Source organism: Acipenser ruthenus, chromosome 19 (genome assembly GCF_902713425.1).
Source record: "Acipenser ruthenus chromosome 19, fAciRut3.2 maternal haplotype, whole genome shotgun sequence".
In the NCBI taxonomy this organism is placed as follows: Eukaryota; Metazoa; Chordata; class Actinopteri; order Acipenseriformes; family Acipenseridae; genus Acipenser; species Acipenser ruthenus.
The window spans coordinates 22,013,328-22,032,482 of NC_081207.1; the positions used below are offsets into that span (position 1 = coordinate 22,013,328).

Below are 19,155 nucleotides of genomic sequence, written 5' to 3' on the forward strand. Positions count from 1 at the left end.
GAGGAAAACCTATGAAAATAATGCCCTAGGAATTCTATTTTTAAGCCTGGGTTATTACTTTAAATGCATTTCCAGTGTATGATTTATAATGGAAATCCCAACACCCATTTAAATGGATACAGAGACAAGGGTATGTAACTAGTTATAAACTTCCTTCTCCTTTGACCTAAAATGCATCACTTAAGATTAATCAGATCTCAGCTTGGTTTCAACTCTAACCCGAGTCCTCAGCCCAGTTGTCAGAACAATACAAACTTTCAAAATCGCTGCAGTTATTATATTGGTTTAGATTTGAGAGATAGCTGCAGACCTGTCAGTTTCAATATAATCCCTGGTCTGCCATCCTGCTCTACAAATCAGATCTCAAAACAGAAAAGGGATCCCCCCACACATGAGGTTCCCCCCACACGTGAGAGGTTAACAAAATTTAAGGATCTTGATAGGGCAATACTAAACATCGGCAAGACTGAAAGGCACAGACTAATCCCAAGCCTTACAGAAATGAGTTGTGGAGATAGGATGAGGGAACAATCTATTTAGCCTAGAAGAAAGGATTGGGGGGGGGGTTGAAGTTTTTAAAAATAGGTGTTGAAAAGTAAAGCCTCGGCAATACTCTGGACATGAACTGTTCTCCGTTTTATCTTGTGCAAAGTTGAAAAATGTTAATTGTGTATATTAATATACAAATATACAAATATACAGGTCTTTGTGTGTGCGTGCTCCTACCAAAAAAAGTTAGCGTACAGCCTTGTAGGATACTCCCAATAACCATTATGTATTATCCTGAGCGGGATAATAAATGAACCTGTTTAAATCTTTGCATGCCATAGCAACTGACAGCATGCATTATGCACAACACACTACAGCACAGTTTTATTGCAGTTTCATTTTATTCCGTGTTAAGATGATCCTTTTGCTGTTGGCACCATTTTAATACAGCTAACTGGAGAATCAAAGCCAGGTAGCTTTCCCTATCGTCACAAATCTAGCATACAATGTTTTCTCATGAGAACAAATGTAGGGTAACATGACAAACACAAACCAAGTATAAAAAAAAAACCAAAAAAAAAAAAAAACAACCACACAACACACAACATAAACTCTCCAGAGCAGCAGGACATAAAAACAAGTTAAACTTTTTTTTTAAAATTAACTGGGAAGCAATCTTAATGAAAGACCGCACTGGTAGCTTCAGTAGGTCTAGGTTATTATTGCCATTATGAAAATCCATCTTGGCTCTTCATGCTGTAGTAGCCTTGTTGTAATTCTGCAACCACAGAACTCAATGGTTGGAAATGCAACCATTCATGTGTAACTACCCTGTTGAGTTACGTTATTAAAATGAAAACATTCCCATGCTATCAATTAAAGACCAGCTACTGGGTGGATAACATGTCTCAATACAAGGTCTGGATTGCAGAATTCCAATGCAAATACTGTACATCATATTTGTTTACTGAGGGATAAAAAAAAAATGGTACTCCTCATATATACACATAAAAGACAAACAGTAGTCTTCTGCTTTACACTTTAGGAGGTGCATTTTCTTTCATTCTGCAGCAGCAGCAGCAGCAATAGCAATACATGTGTTGTTTTTTATATACATACAAATCTTTCATCAGGAATTACTGTACATCTCAAGCCACATCCATGGTGGTTATGATGGAAGTCCTGATGAACTATAACGCTTAGATAAAGAATATTTCGCTAGTTCTCAGTGTGGACAACATAGAAAGGTTAGTGTCTTTTTTCAAGTTTCTGGAGTTTCATAATCCCATCCCAACACCTTTCCTGAATCACTGCCTTGCATGTTCCCTTTTTTTAAATCCAAGCTGCACTTGTTGAGGCAAGGCAGAATGTTGCTGTCCACTCCAATACAGAAGGCATATTTCAGATGTAGTTGTGGATCACATTCATTAAATACTTTTACAATGATTTTGTGATTTGCAAAGCCAATGGCAACACACTCCGTGGGTTTGCAAGGCCATACCTGGCCGACTGTACAGCTGTTCTTTCAGACAAGATGCTGAGGAATGTGCTTCAGGAGAGAACCGGAAGGAGAAGCTATCACAGGCAATACTGCATTATTTAGAACATGCCGGTAAAGGAACATTATGCTTTTTCAGTTCGGAGATGGCTGAATTAAGTCCCGAAAAAGGAGTTTATTTATACTTTGCAGACCTGCCAACAGGGACACGCAGGGATTGGGCTTTTCTGGGTGTGGTGTTCAGAATGTCCAAACTCTTCCGGCTCGAGGTGATGACATCACCGACAAACTTGGTGCACTCAGTGCAGATATCCTTCAGACTGCAGCCGTTGGCATAGAGATGAGGGAACTCCTCTTCAACCGACCGGCAGCTCAGACTCCTTAGAGACCTGGGATGTGGAAAACAGCAGCCATAACAAGTATATCCTTCCAAGGTCAATCATCTAGCCATGCTCAGTGGATTGATACTCTATACAATGTTACACAAACGAGTGGCAAAACCACATACTTTAAATGAATGCCCCCCCCCAACCCGCCCCTACAGTAAATCCTCTCCTTGCAATTTGGCTTTTACTGGGAACTATGAAGGCCGTTTGGTGAATAGTAGGATTTCACTGTATACTAAAATCAGTTTTTTAAAACTGTTCAAGATGTGCATCTGTTTTAATAGGCTATGATAACATACTGCAGCCATTTCATTTTTTAGAAGGAGATCTGCATTTTTGACAGCTAGATTGTGTTTGGCTTTACATTGAGTGTGTAAGAATAATGGATTTGGCTTTCCTTACAAGAGCCTCGCAAATATAAACCAATTACAACATTAGGCCAACAGGTTAAAATACTCACTGTACATGTACTGTATATAAATCAGTGCAGTACAGTATATTGTCTTTCTAGACTATACATGTAGCTCTGTGGGTCTGGTAATAAATTTATCATGAGGTGCTTTTTTTTTTTTTAATCTAGGGCTTTAACGCAATTTTCTTCCAGCCCAGGTATCAGATGCTGCAATTGCCATCTTGTAAGCGGTATGAAAGAAATGCAGTTTAATGTGATTACGATCCCAGTTAAAACAAAACCCAGCAACCAGGAACTAGAGAAGGTTTATTTAGGGGTCATCCAAAATGATCATTCAATACAGCAAACACACAGAGCAGTAATGCAGTATATAGCACGCTTAGGCTGTGCATCCCAAAGCGCAGTGTACTAAATGGCTTACTGATAGACATCATGCTTCTTGGAGTGACGGCCTCCAGTGCTCTCAAAACCCATGGCATAAACAGGTATGTGTGCCAGCTTCTTTGAAGGGATCTTCATCTACAGAGCAATAAAACAAAATAACTACAGTAATACTACCAATGGGGGCTTAATACAAATAGATTATACAATCATCTACATTTGGGTTCTAGAATAGAAAACAGGAAAAATACAGGGGGGATAATTCATAATAAACATTTCTAAGTGAATATTACTGCACATAATTCCTTTAATGCACCTCCACTAATCCTTATTCAACATATAAAATAAATGTATTTGTACCTTTTTGTTCCTATCCTGTTTCAACTGAAACTCTGGTTTCATCTCCCATAAATTCCTAATCCATATCTCGTGTATGCAAATGGAATTGTATACAGTAGATGTTACTTGATAGTTGTAACATGATTTGGAATAAAACAAGGCTATTTATGCAAAAGAAATGATGCCCACACAGATTATATTTTATCTAAAAATGGGTGATTGTGCCCCAATCCCTTGATAAACTGAAGTTCTTACCTTTACACTGCATGATCCACACACATTTCTGTAGGAAAATAAAACAGTTAGATACAGAGGTGTGTAGGCGAATGCTGCCCCACATTGAGATCCAGTTGTCTTAAAAAGAGCACTTGCTTTTCAGGAATACTTTGCATGATCACATCAGGAAAATACACATGTACACTAATCTACTACCCCTCTGGCTAGGTCACCCTGCTAAAAAATGTAAATGGAATAACACACAAGGCTTGACACTAGAGGGCACACAAAGGACAATCCAGGGCCATCAGCAGTGTGTTGCACAATTAATTAGTACTGTATAGTACTTATATTCCTTAGGATTGCAGTAATACCCAGACTAAAACCCGTTCCAGTATGCTGTTATTCAACAATTTCAAAACATAAGACTCTCCACTCCAAAACATTTGAAGACCCCTTAATTTAAAATGTGGGTTTGTATAAACCCTGGGTATGGAATTGGAACATTCGGAAACTACAGGTCTTAAAAAAAAAAAAAAAAAAAAAAACACTTGGCAATGTAATCTCATGAAAATTGTGCTACCTCTGTTACTTTGAAACAGGTGGACACTTGTTTTGTTGGCCCATTTAGAAGCCCAGTATCCTCCTCATAGTCTTCATTAACAAACCAACAAGGCCAAAATAAATCCAAAAGTAGTTCCCCACGTCATATATACTGATAACTTGTGCTAAGACAAAGTGTAGCGAGTATAACAAATGCTTCTCAGAATACAGGTAAAAAGGGAAGCGTTGACAGGTGTATAAACTGACAGACAGACGCCAGATTGACAAACTCAGATTACAAGCAACATACAGTTTGCATCTCAAGTAGGGCAAGGACAAAGGGGCCACACCCTCTTCAGGCTTGTTCTTGCTACGTCTGCCAAGGGATGCGGTGCAGGTGCCAGCACACCCGTATGCATGTCAAACATTTTATCAAGGAGAATCAAGAGACATTATTTATTGTTACTGCATGTATCAGAAACTGGAGGCGCCTTCTGTATGTTTTGACATGTATCTGGGGAACCCCTTTTCCATTTTCGACCTACAGCCAGTGCATCTGTTCCCATTGCTATGTATATATTGTATCATTTTTCACTTGCCACAAGTTTGTTTATGATGAGGGTTTCACAGAATTGCTTGTCTGTCCTATGTGCATGATGCAGATTCATTTTCTACAGAACCAGGTATGTATGTTGTCATAATACATTTGTATTATTTTAATACACTAGAAGCAAATAAATTAATGCAACTGCTATGATAAACATTTCAACAGGTACAAACCTTTTGCAGAAGAGGCAACTCGACGGCCATGAAAACAATGGGAACTTCACTCGACAGCAGCAACAAACCTGTGTGTGTTTCAAAAGTGAGAGTTAAAATGCTACTGGAGGGCAAACATTGTGTAAGTTATACTGTACATATAACAAGTCAAAAAGGTCAATGCTTTATTCAACATGTATACCTTCAGTACCTCTGGTACACAGCAGATTACATTTTGGTCAGTAACACCTACAATGAAACAAAAGGTGCCTAATGTACCATCCATGACTTTATAAAAGTGGGGACCCTCCGAGGCATTTCATTCTAAATTAAGTTTAGAAAGAGAGAAACCTGTACAATCCAGCTTGGACAGGATTAGACAGAGTGTGCTGAATTACAGAGTTACTGTAATGCAGTAGGTCACTGCATATGGGAACACCTCTTTAGGGAACAACCTTGTGGTGAAACAATGTTCCCATTGTAAATGCTCTGCCTAAAGGAACTTCACTTAAAAGAACACCTTTTTGGCACCAATAGCGATTCGCTGCTAACCGATTCAAAACTTACACAGCAGTGTTTTGTAACATGATAACCCATCATCATCAAACTCAAATGGTTTATACAATCTTTTCAAAACTGACTTGTCATCGCGAGAGTAATCTAGTGCGGTGCTGTGTTAATTCAGAAATTGCTATTAGAGCCGCTGCTGCATTTTTACTGTATGTAAAGGTGCTTGGTTTTCAGTTTATTAAATGTTAATTTATTATTATAGTTTAACATATGCTTGTCTATTGCTTTTCTCGTACTTATTCTGTTAATATGTTGATGCACGTGCAAAATATGAAATCAACAAATACAAATGTATTTACTACTTATCGTGATTGGACTTGGCATATTGTGTCCGGTGGTCAACTCTGTCTCAAAGAACACTTTGCTTGCTTCCCGATGGGTATTCTTAGTCAGAGACTACTGTAAAACTAATACTGTACCTAAAATAAGGTAAAATGACCAAACTATTTAAATGCTATATATATATATATATATATATATATATATATATATATATATATATATATATATAACATTACTTTGCATACACCGCATAATAAACAATGCCTCAACAAACTCTTCATCTGTTATTAGCCCTGTTTAAACCATTCCTATAGAAAGAGGTGTATTATACCTGTGTTATGTTTAACTAGGCATCTTATTTTCAAAATGTTTGAAACCGTTTGCCTAGTGGTTTTGAATTTTTAATTTACTGTAGCTCTTTTTATGATTGTTTTGTTAAACGTTGAGCTTTTTTGATAAGCACACATTTTCTTTAAAGGAGCTAGCTCCTTGTGTGTCTGTTTAAACATTTTATTTGCTATTCAACTGCACAATTTAGAATGCAACCAGCAGGATATGCGAGTCTATATACACAACGTTTTGCTTTTGTTTTTTACACTAGTTTAAAAATTTATAAAAGAAAAAAAAAAATAAGATGGTATGGATTAGACAGGTTTTGCTATAGTTGATTTGATCTTATTAAATCAATTTTACTATAACTTAAAACAATACAGGGCATTAAATAAATCATGTTATAACAAACTCTTGAGGACAACAGAATAAAGATGGGATTTCAGATAATGGAGTGAGTAGGTCAGAGGGGCCGAACGGGTCAATATATAGCAGCCTGTTTGTTCACCTTTCCCTTCTTCAGGTTATTGCACAGCTCCCGGTCCTGAAGGAACTTTTCCATTTCAGCTTTCACCAACACCTTGCGCACGGTGATCACCTCCTCTATGGTCAGAGCAAGACTCTCCACAGGATGGCTGAACTCTTCCTGGAGAGAGAAAACAGCTTTGAATCAGAACTCAGGAAAGAATCTAATTTCCAAGAACCACATCTCGCTCACTCTTGCCTTACTTCTTGAAGGCAGGTGCCCAGACTACACTCAAGGGTTCTAATTTTATAATCCAAATACTGCCGTCCTAAACCCAGAAACCTGCTCCACTGCAGACCACCAGAATCAAACTCTTCTCCTGGTCTACATAGTTAGTATGTTCTACTTACTATCATATTGATCCTCTGACCAGATCCCAAAGTACTTTGGTTAACGGGTACTGTGTAATTAAATGACACATTCACACACAATTTGGTCCCAGATGACAGACAGTTTGATCAGATTAGTTATTGGTCTTTTTAAATCAAAACCAAATCAGGAAACTTTAATACCTTTATTACACTGTGTGTGGTCACGTTTTGAAAAACACATTTGAACATGGCAATCAAGTGCCTTCAACGCATGCTAATTGCACATTATGTCAATTGACTGAAGTTAGCAGGAAATATGGTGTCAAATGTCACAGGTTTGCTGAAAAATATAAATTAACAATTGTACAATCTCCTGCTCAAGCAAAAGACAATGCGGTTTTGACCCCAGATTCTGATACTCCACATAGGCCCATCCAAACTTGTCCGGTAAACTGATTAATCTCAAAACTTTGTCAAATTGGGTCTTAAAGGATCCAAGTGATTCTGCCTCAACATGGCTAGGTAGCCCATTCCATACCCTCACCACTCTGTGTGAAGTGTCTCCTTCCCTCTGTCCTGTCTACCTCCACTTCATTTCCAACTGTGTCCTCTGGTCCTGGTTTCTGTACTGTGCTTAAAGTATTGGTTAGGGTTAACTATGTAAACTCCTTTTAATATTTTAGACTTCAAATCACGCTCCCCTCCCCAATTCTTTTTTCCAGGCTAAATGTTCAGTGTTACTTAGCCTATCTTTGTAGCTCAATCCTTTAAGACCTGGGATTGGTCTGGTTGCTCTTTTTTGAACTCTGTTCCTTTGGTACTGTGGTGACCAGAACTGTACAGGTCAATGATGGAACACAAAAACATTACCCACCATCCACTGGTTCGTGGAGCTGTGTTTGGACAAAGAGCTGCCGTCTCTCTCTGACCTCTCCTCCACTGAGCTAAGTGAGCCTCTCCCAGGGGAGAACGCCACTGACCTCTTGGCTGCCAGACCCCCAGCAGGGGAAGAAGCTGTCAACACACAAAACATACAGCCGCTCCCTTAGAAATGCTGACTGAGTGGAACAGGGAAGTTCATTTGGCAGATGTGAATTAATCAAATGTGTGCTCGGTATGCATGAACAGTGGCATACCAGTATTAACTGAAAGTGAAACAATAATAGAATTATGGAAAGGAAATTCAGACCTTTCACATATTTCTACAGATTATTTTGCTACTTGAGCATTCAACTACATCACAATGGTTACTGGTTGTTTTTTTCCCTTGAACTCCAATCTCAAGCTTGCTTTTGGAACCTCCGACATACTGTTTTCTCCATAAGCCAAATTATTAGTCTATAGTATATATCATATTCCAACCTGGACAACAAAGGTGATGCAAATATCAGAAGGAATTTAATAGTTGTCTTCATATTGCTTCCAAACACCCGTTTGCATGATGTGTAGCTTGCAAGCCATAAAACGCAAGACCTACAGTACATAAGAACTTGCAATGCAATCAACATTTTTAAAAATTAGCTCTGTCGACTATTTCAATGATGAAAAGATTGTTGGAGCTTAATATAAATCCAATGGTGTTTTGGTGGGGGTTGACTTATTTGCATCATATACAATAAAATAGAGGTCTGTGTTTTCAGCTGAAGCATTTAAATCCGGTCACTGCACCAGCTCTACGGAGGGATGAGCTCTCAGAGCATGAATACAAGCAAGGAGCAGTGGAGAGCACAGACTGACCCCTATAGTGAATCGCATCCCTGGATGAGAGGCCCACACTTCCAGAGCGCGGCCGCTCCCCTCTCCCAGCAAAGTGTGCCGACGCAGACTGTGACTGTGCCATCTCGCTCTGCAGCTGGACCAGGTCTCGCTCAGAGAAGGAGTGGTTGCGCTTCAGAGGCACCGGCGAACTCTCCACCCTCTTCATGTCCCCATTCGGAGACTCTTCTTCCTGGAACACAGTGAAGAAAATGAACACACACTTGGACCCGTCTCAAAACTCTGCGTCTCAGCTACTCCAGCAAGGATGGGGAAAACATTATTATGTTAGAGGATGGATACAGTGAGAACCATACGTTACAAATCACTAGTAATAATGTATTCCAGATCCAATTCCCATTCACTCAATACAAAAACACACTTATCGTAGCAAAATTGTCTTTTCTCTAATCAACTTCCCCATTTGGAGACATCAATGTATCCCTTATCACGATGATGAATGTCTTGTGGTCATTTGCAGGTAATTTATTTTAATGAATGTAGAACTTCATGTAATATTCTGTGAAACATCTGCATATTCAAATTGTGCTTCCTGGTAACTAACCACTTCCTGTGCTGCAGGTGAAGTATTCGGATTGCAGCAAGACTGCTGGGAGCAACTGCTTAGTTCTTACATGAGGTAGTAAATAAAACAGATTGATATTTAAGAAGTAAAGCAGTAACAGACTTCCTGGAAGGCCAGGCAAGCAAACTGAAAACTATTTAACCCCCATCATATTTTAAAGTTTGCTATGACATGCATTTCTTTCAAAACTAAACATCTGAAATCTATGTAGTTAATGCAAGTGGAAAATGGGGAAGATTTATAGAATTATTTTGTTAGCTACAACTAATTGAATATTTTTTTTCATAAACAAATCCTAATCCCATTGTCTCCATGTAAAGAGGTGACACTCCTCCAATCCAGGCGTAATAGAATTACTTCCACACCAAGCTGGGTGGGGTGTCAGATCTACAGGTCCACAATATGGTTCTGAAATGGCAGAGTTGCTCGGCTGTTATCTTGTTAATTTAATTCCCACTGCCAGGCAGTTTCACTCATGAAAATGCATGACACTTATTTAAAATTAGCCGTGCTGTGCTGTTGCCAAAATCCAATTAAAAACGACCTCCCCTTTGAAATAGCCAGCTGCACTGTGTAGAATGGATCACCATCACAACCTGCATACTCCACCAAGCCACTGCAAAAATACATTATCCATGGATTTAAGCTGTAAGTAATAATAGCAACAAAACATCTCAGAAGATTTATATTTATATATATATATATATATATATATATATATATATAAATAAATATCTTCTGAGATGTTTTGTTATATATAAATTGTTGAACAATATATATATATATATATATATATATATATATATATATATATATATATATATATAATATATATATATATATATATATATATATATATATATATATATATATATATATCTGTAAATATATATATATATATATATATATATTATATCTGTAAATATATATATATCTGTAAATAAAAAGTGTTCAGATTTAGGACAGGGGTAGGAGACTCTTTACTCGTGTGGCTCATTGGTGATCTTTAGTGTCAACTTGATAAAGTTTTGATTGAGACAGACATACTAACCATCTATTTGGAACCTGGGTCTATATTTATCATTCATGCGCACGCAAGCATTCCCTTCTAAACCATGCGTCGGCACATTCAAACAGAAAGCATGTAATTTATCAACACAGAGGTCTGCGTGAGAATGTTCGTAGACTCACACACACTCTGGATAGTTTCCTTGTGTTAGAATGATGGTCCTGCAAGAGAAGATCAAACTCCTATTAAACATCGGCTAAAGACGCGCAAGGAGTGCAATATTAAAATAACAACACTCATTGGGGTTATGTTATTGATGCAAGAATTGCTGAAATTGCGACTGATTGCAGTTATGCCAAATATGCTATTATTAATATTGTTATTAATATTTAGGCAGTAGTATGATCTAAATATTGGTTACAACCACCATGATTATTATTTAATAAGCAGAAGGTAATGTTTTTGTGACTCCCTTGTTTCGGTTGTGCACCGGTAATTACAGAAGACATTCATAATTTGAAAATGGCAAAAGTGTTTCGGGATCGATAGGATTTATTCACAGCAAGTACAGAAGAACTTTTCCAAAGGCAGTCCTAATGGAACTGTGTGAGACGTTGGGTCCTAGGTTGCACAGACCAACCAAGTGCACACAACCTATTGCTGGACATATTCAAATTCTGTCTACTATTGGATTTTTGGCCACTAATAGCTTTCAAAGGCAGATCAGAGACATAACTAGCAATTCACAACCCTCTTGGCGCATTGATGCCTGGGGTTTTGGAGTCATACTGTCCTCGGTACATTCAATTTCTTTACAAGGAAGAAAAACAAATTGGAGTAAAAAGGGATTTTCCTTCAATTGCTGGGTTCCCCAACACGATCAGTGCTATAGACAGTTCTCATGTAACACTAAAAAAGCAACAACAGTGAATTAATTACATTTTGTGAACAGAAAACATTACTATTCAATTAATGTGCCATTTATATCTGCTGCATGTATTTGTCTACTAAATGCTGGGGCTAAATGGCAGTGGTATGGACAGTCACCTAGAAAACTGAGGAGTGACAGACAGCTATATTTGGTTGGCTATATAAGGGTGTTTAAAATGCAAATATTTCCCTGTGCGAACAACTTTAGTAACATTAACACCTCTTACTTAGAAACATTCATACGAGTGCCTTACGCAAGATTGATGAATCAGGATTTCATTATTATGCGTGTGACTATTCAAAACTTTGAATACGAACACATCAAATCATTTATTAATGCACAAATGATAAATATAGGCCCTGATGAGCATTGATGGGCTTAAATGACCTCCTCTCGTTCGTAATGATGTTATTCTAGCGGACAGCTTGCGAGAAACGCAGTTTATACAGTGGGCTGCTTTCTCTTCTTACCTCAGAGATATTCAACTCGTCCATCTCAGCCAGGGTCGGTGCCTTGAGCAGGACCCGAGGGCGTTGCGGTGGGGCTCTGGCAGCACCCTCTGGCATGGAGAGGTCAATGCAAGAGGTGGACATCACATCACTGGAGTAGGCCTGGACAATGCAGGGCAGGGAGCCAAAGTCTAGGGAGACACAGAACAATACAGTTTTATATACAGTAGCGCCTTGTGGACAATGCCATCTGAATGCACTGCAGAGGAGGGAGGAGAAAAAAAACAACAAAAAACACACAAAAGGCCACATTAAAAAAAATAGCAACTGGAGTGAGCCACATTAAATTTGTTTTAAGCCTAGTTTTAGAGTATGATTTGATAGTTTGAGACGCTCCACAGTGTTAAATGACAAAAAGGTCAGTCATATATTATATGGAAGTGAAACAGCGAATATATATAGAGTGGTACTACAGAGATATAGCCAAGAAGCACATCTATAAGAGCCTTGTATGTAAGAATCAGATGTACAGATCAATTCTCTGCTTTACTGGCAGCAAATAAAAATAATTGCAATAACCGATATGTTGTTCTGACTTCTAGCAATATTCTTGAGATGGGAGTAAAATCTTTTAATATTAAATACGTCTCTCACAGAACATCTCGGGATCACCACCAAATTCCTACAGTCACTGCAGATTTAAGTTCAATGGTTGCCATTGAAACAAAAAACATGGGTTCCACCAACTATCAAATCACATGGTCAGTGTTGTATAGAAAGGTGCGGCATTCCAAGCAGCTCAGTGCCCTTCCTGTAGCTGTATTGGCCAATGTGTTGGAGTTTAATGGGCATGGCTAGAAGGTCACTGTAGCACCCCCTTTCTTAACCATAACCTTCAAGATCTTTCTATGGCGAATACAAGTTGTTACAGCTGTAAGAAATGCATGTTAAAAGTTTTGATTGTGGAATTTTCCATATGCAAAACATAGTCGCTATGCATGTGCAACCCTGAATACACACATTAGGAACCCAGTGACTGGTTAGAGTGCGTACTTCTCCTGTTCTGGCAGGGGGACTCCACTGGTCGCAGCTTCCTCTCTTGCTTGATTCCTGCCAGGATTTTCTCATGGAGGGTGCGCTCCTTCTCAGGCAGTGGCCGAAGTCTCCTTTCAGATGCCTAAAAATATTCAGTTTTTATTTTTTATATAATATATATATATATATATATATATATATATATATATACACAAATATAAAACACACACAGTCTTATCTTTTGTTTATTGTCTGCTTGTAAAGGAAATGGAATCATCATGGTGAAAGACCAGCAGTGCTCTGTATTAGAATACATCTGAGAGCTTTTAAAATAGAGGAGTCAGAAAGTTCTTACTAAAGAGGCAGGTGACTAGCAGGAAGTAAATAATACCAGACAGGGTTTAATGAAATGGGTTCAAGTCACATACAAGGTCCTCTCACCGGTTTTAATGGAGGTCGAGATCTGATAAAATCCAGGATGAGTTCATGAGCATCCTTCTTTACCCGTGTTGTGATGCTGCTGTCAACCTAGGGAAAGCATTTCGATTAGGAGTGATTGATAAACTGGTATGAAGCCATTGACACGTCGGCCTCTAGCCACACACTGTGCAGACTGTAGATTAATTGTGTTCAATAGTAACGCATGAACAGATTACAGTAAAACCTGTCTAATCCAGCCTCTCTACAAACCTGTATTGAAATGATTGGTGTAATACCCTCTACAATCCAGTGGAACACAGCATGATTTGTAAGTGTTGTCTGCTTAAAATCAATCTACAGCTGACAGTGCAGTTTGGCACTAATCAACTGTGTTATATAAATACACACACATGCATCTGTGAGGCTGTGTTGTCCAGTGGTTAAAGAAAAGGGCTTGTAATCAGGATGTCCCCGGTTCAAATCCTGGCTCACTCACTGACTCATTGTGTGACCCTAAGCAACTCACTTAACCTCCTTGTGCTCCGTCTTTCGGGCGAGACATTGTTGCAAGTGACTCTGCAGCTAATGCATAGTTCACACATCCTAGTCTCTAAATTGCCTTGGATAAAGGCGCCTGCTTAAATAAACAAATACAGTACAATCCTTTTTTACATAATGGAGAAGGTAAAATCTAAATGAATACAATCCTGAATTACAGGGTATACTTGGACAGTATGTCTACTGTATATACTGCAATGGAGTTTAAAACAATGGAGTTTGTCAGATTAATTAGTGCTGGTTCAAATATTCACACAGTGCTTGAAACATACGGATGGACTAAAAACATAATTTTATTTGTTTGTAATTTGCCATAAACTATTTTACTTTATAATTAAGGCAGCCTTAGAAGATATTACAACATATTGTCACTGGAAAGTGATTAATGAACTCAAACAAACTGACTAAACAATTTGTTAAGCATTCCAATGATATGATTACATATAATTTTTTTTTTCTTTTTTCTTTTTTTTTTTTTTTTTTTAAAAACACCCAGTTACATGACTGGCACTAAATGAACTGGCATCAGTATACATCTGTATGAAACTGAACTCCTTAAAAGCCTAAACATGCAATAAAATAATTAATATCCTACAAACCATGAGCTGCTTTATATGCATTTTATTCTAACACATTTTCTACAGTCCAAAGCTTGACTATGGCCCCAGGTTGCTGAGCTGTTACACTAGATGGGAGGGTGGAGCAGTGTCTTACCGTGACCTTGCGCAGTTTGAAGTTGTGGGCGCGGATGTCTTGCATGAGCATCTCGAAGGGGGTGAGCTCAAACTCGGTAGGCAGCGGGTCAAACTGCTGCTCCTGGACCTTCTTCAGCTTGACACCATTCCGCAGGTCTCGCATCAACTGCACCCAGAGCCGTGCCTGTCAGGGAGAACAGGGGGAAAGAAGAGATGTTTGAGAATTAGTCAAAGCACGCTTCATGACCAAGACTCCTAGGAGCTCTGAAACCCAATATGTATGTGTTTGTGTGTATGTGAGTGTATATTGTCTTGGTATTGGTACTACAAGAGCTGTTCAAAATGTAAAGGACTAATTTTAGCTAAACTTAAATCTAGATAATATGCACATGTGTAAAATCTAAAAAAAATAAAAAATAACACACAAAATGTAGTTGGATATTAAAGACAGAATGCAAGACCATTTAGTCAGGGAATTTCTTAAGCACAATTAGTATTGTTCTTGTGTCAATTGTTTCTTTTCATTTGTCTAGGACTAGTTGTCCTAATGCATTGAGAGTCCCTGAATTGATTGCTGATCCATAATTGAATAATTGAGCTTCCTTCTGCAGGTAGCAGGTTAACAAGCTCAAACATCAGACATTGCTGGGAAGAGTGAAGGAGGATCTCGGGCGTACCCTCACGACGAATCAATTTATATTGGACGCCTTCATGTAGGACTAAAGTTGCTCTTTGTACAAGACTAACCCTCTGGATTATGGGAAATGTTAAATTCCCAGTCTAAATAAATAGTTGAACCAATTAAACTTCCATCCAGACCCTGAAGTAGTTAATTCTATAATTGTACCTGTTAAACCTGGAGTGGAATGGCCTTGCAGGACTGTGATTGGACAGCCCTGTTCCACATGAACTAATCCAAGTTGTTTGGATTTATTCCTAAAGATAATTCCTATGTTATTGAAAACACTTACAAGTGCATTAACAATTCCTAAGCCTCCAGTTATTCTTACCCAGTCTGTGTGCCTGAGCTTGTCTAACTCGGCTGTGGGTCCCGCTTCAGGTTTCTCCTCCTCTCGGATCTTGTTCAGCATCTGAAAGACAGAGACACACACATACATATTACTCAACTGTTCTGGGGTATATAGAACATATTAAAAGAGGACCATTCCGTTAGAAATCTAGTGAAGTCCAATGTATTAATTGTACAAAACTGCAACCTTTAAACCAACATACAGGCACATTGATTTGTTTTTTATAAAACATATTTTAAAATGAGTATATTTCTGGAAATTCCAGATGAAAAATTGCTAATTTTGATAAAAGCACCATTTTTGGTTGAACATCCTATATCTTTGAAGTGTGTTTATATATTTTGCACACTACGTTTATAATGGAAGCTCATCATGCTTTAAATGAAATGAACGGCAATCACATGGTTTCAGCGTGTGTTGATCATATAAATTGAGTTAGTGTGGATAGGGTATTACATTACAACTCAGTTCAGAGCAGACCTAGCAGGAGTCCGATTGCTCAGATTGCTGGCATCTGATCGTTTTAGTAACTTCAACAAGGTAGCTCTAAATGACCATGTCGAGTAGAATCAATTCCCCCTACCTTTCCATAGGCAGATTAGGTTTATTGTGTTAGTTATATTCTGTAGAGCCCAAAACAAAATACACCCCAATTTTTTTATTCCCCCAAGACCAACATTGACATGTGCTTTACTTTACACTCTGTTTTGTCTTTTAAATCCACTACTTGTTTAGCATTATTCTTTAAAAAAATCTGTGGCTTACATTGCATAACATGCCAATGTTCTTTTATGCTAGATGTGGACGTTCTATCTTTTGGACATGGTATTTCTTGATTGTACGGGATAGCTGTGTTTGCACAACCATCCCTGGATGTGGCAGAACTAGCTGGTCACATTTAAAAACAGGTTCATTTGTTAACATATTGTGTAAAGAATTTACTCTTTATTTGGCCTCTGACAAAACAGGAAAGCCAAAAGGTGCAGTAAATTTGAGTGCAATTGTACCAATTAACATTTCAAAAATATCTGTTAAATCCGAGCTACAAATCTTTTCTCGACTGAGTTTTTAAACTTGCCTCGTATCATAAGCCTAGTTTCCCTGCTCTACCACCGTTGCACCGTTCAAATTCATTTTCTTATTCAAACTGGAGCATTGTATAATCTTAGCGTAACTTCCTGTAATTTGTATTCATCACTACAAGTTACTAGTGTACTAAAGCACATAGTAACTTCACAGCACAGTCCGATTCCACAGTAACAATGCGGTTACCATAATATTACAATGCTAGAGGCAGAGCATTTGTTTATTATGTACTTGATAAACCTTACTTGAAGCTGACTAGGATAAGCTTTCACCAGAGTTATGTTTCTGTGACTTATTTTTATTCCTCAGCAACATACGTAGAATTTGACCCTTCTTCACTGACTACTTCACACAGCTCCTGGTTCAGGCAGTGGTACTTTCCCGTCTTGACTACTGCAACTCACTCCTGGCCGGCCTCCCTCCTTCCGCTATCCGTCCGCTCAGGCTCATCCAAAACTCTGCTGCTCGCCTTGTCTTTTCCCTTCCTCGTTTCTCCCACGCTTCTCCGCTGCTCCGTTCCCTCCACTGGCTCCCTATTGCCGCTCACAACCAATTCAAAACTCTTGTTCTTGCCTATCACTTTCTCAACCTTTCTGTCCCCTCCTACCGCTAGACATATTTCTCCCTACACCCCCTCTCGCTCCTCTGCCACTAGCAGATTAGCTGTACCACCCCTCCTCCAGAGCCCACTCCTTCTCCACTCTTGCCCCTCAGTGGTGGAACAATCTACCTACGGATATCAGGATTGCTCAGTCTCTTACCACCTTTTCGGCACCTCCTCAAGACACACCTGTTCAGACAGCATCGGTAAGCCTCACAACTCGACTATACAGCACCCAGTTGTACCAGGACATCCACTTAACTGCTCCACAATTTTCTGTATTCTAATACTGCTCTAAATCATAATTATAATTTTCTGTATCTTGTACTTGATTTTACTCTTAAAAGGTAACTATTCACATTTTTTGCAATTGCTCGTATTTGAAATCGCTCTTATCCATTTATTGTACTTCCTACTTGCTCTTAATGGGATTTACTCTTATAACCAAATATTTAAGTTTAACTGCTCTAGTCGTAATCATTCGCAAACATAATTATTTACTGTATTTTTTATTTTTATTTTCTCTCATTTGATTCTCATGGGATATAATCTTATTACTGCTGTAGGCTAATATTGCTAAAAATTACTACTGCCGCATTGCAAAATATTTAGGATCAAATCTGCTACCCGCACAAAGTCTGTGTAACCTAGCAACAGGTCTTTGACCTCCATTACTGCTGAAGTGCGGAGGCTGTTGGATGCAGAACAAAGTGGAACACAGTACTGTGCAGTAGGAAGACTGAACAGGCCTGAATGGAAATGTTGGCCAGGTTGTTGTCAATATAAAATCGCATCTACCGCACTCTATTATACCTTTGTTAGTAAAGATTTGCACCAATCTTGAAATGTTTTTTTTGTTTACGACTGCAAGTCGCCCTGGATAAGGGCGTCTGCTAAGAAATAAATAAATAAATAAATAAATAAATAAATAAATAAATAAATAAAATAATTAATGCAGCTACTTCTGCTCACTTGGTAGACAGGTCACATACAAACCAGGGAGATTATGGGTTAAATTCAACCGGTCTTCTAATAAGTCATCACAAGTGTTGATGACATGTCTTCACAACTGAAGTATTTGCAAGAAATCATGAAACACTGGATCACCCTCTAGCTCTTCCCAGTCTGAAAGGTTTTGCACATAGCATTCATACCTAAAAGGAAATGTGACACCACTGTGGCTTTATTATTATTATTATACACACTGTCTTCAGTTCAAGGAAGAACAAATGATCTAATTATCTGTAACTTGCATATGCGCTAATGCATTGCACACAACCTGCCTTTCCTGCTTGCATTCTGCCATCACCAGTTAATGAGAAATCCTTTAGTCCTCTATCTATTTAATTGGTTTTGAACTGTTGGTATTTATTATTTATTATTTGGTTATTTAGCAGACGCCTTTATCCAAGGCGACTTACAGGGTGTGAACGATGCATCAGCTGCAGAGTCACTTACAACTACGTCTCACCCGAAAGACAGAGCACAAGGAGGTTAAATGACTTGCTCAGGGTCACACAATGAGTCAGTGGCTGAGGTGGGATTTGAACCGGGGACCTCCTGGTTACAAGCCCTTTTCTTTAACCACTGGACCACACAGCCTCCTTATTTACTCTGTTTTATCTATAGATCTGTTACTTTATTTTTTATAGATCTGTTACTCTTAAGAGTTTTAATCCACATGGTTTTTCAGAGGCTTTAGGAGGAATATACAATGAATCCAGGCTATGTCAATGAATCCATAATGCCAAAATGACAAAACAAGAATCAAAAGGGAAAAACACTACATAATTCAAGAACAAGTGTAGTGTAATGGTTTGATTAAATTTCTCTTTGCACGCTCTGTACTTTCAGACTTTTATTGCAGATTACTTTAACAGGTCGGATTGGTCTACCAGGTCAGGAACTAGCAGGAAGTCAGAAAACCACACAAATGGAGATGCATAGATTGCACACT

The 19,155-nt window shown here is 38.4% G+C and overlaps 1 protein-coding gene across 2 annotated transcripts in view; it reads right to left on the minus strand.

Moving 5' to 3' along the window:
- Positions 1-858: 858 nt before the first annotated feature.
- spire2 (spire-type actin nucleation factor 2) overlaps positions 859-19,155 on the minus strand; it is a 29,315-nt gene continuing 11,018 nt past the window's right edge. For both annotated transcript variants that reach the window (XM_058992625.1, XM_034040542.3), the window contains exons 4-15: positions 15,491-15,571; positions 14,500-14,664; positions 13,249-13,335; positions 12,826-12,949; positions 11,794-11,963; positions 8,780-8,990; positions 7,917-8,056; positions 6,714-6,851; positions 5,045-5,112; positions 3,761-3,788; positions 3,207-3,304; positions 859-2,376 (exon numbers count right to left, since the gene is read on the minus strand). In XM_058992625.1, the coding sequence (XP_058848608.1) occupies positions 2,163-2,376; positions 3,207-3,304; positions 3,761-3,788; positions 5,045-5,112; positions 6,714-6,851; positions 7,917-8,056; positions 8,780-8,990; positions 11,794-11,963; positions 12,826-12,949; positions 13,249-13,335; positions 14,500-14,664; positions 15,491-15,571 (1,524 nt within the window). In that variant the 3' untranslated portion in view covers positions 859-2,162. The remainder of the gene's footprint in view (positions 2,377-3,206; positions 3,305-3,760; positions 3,789-5,044; positions 5,113-6,713; positions 6,852-7,916; positions 8,057-8,779; positions 8,991-11,793; positions 11,964-12,825; positions 12,950-13,248; positions 13,336-14,499; positions 14,665-15,490; positions 15,572-19,155) is intronic.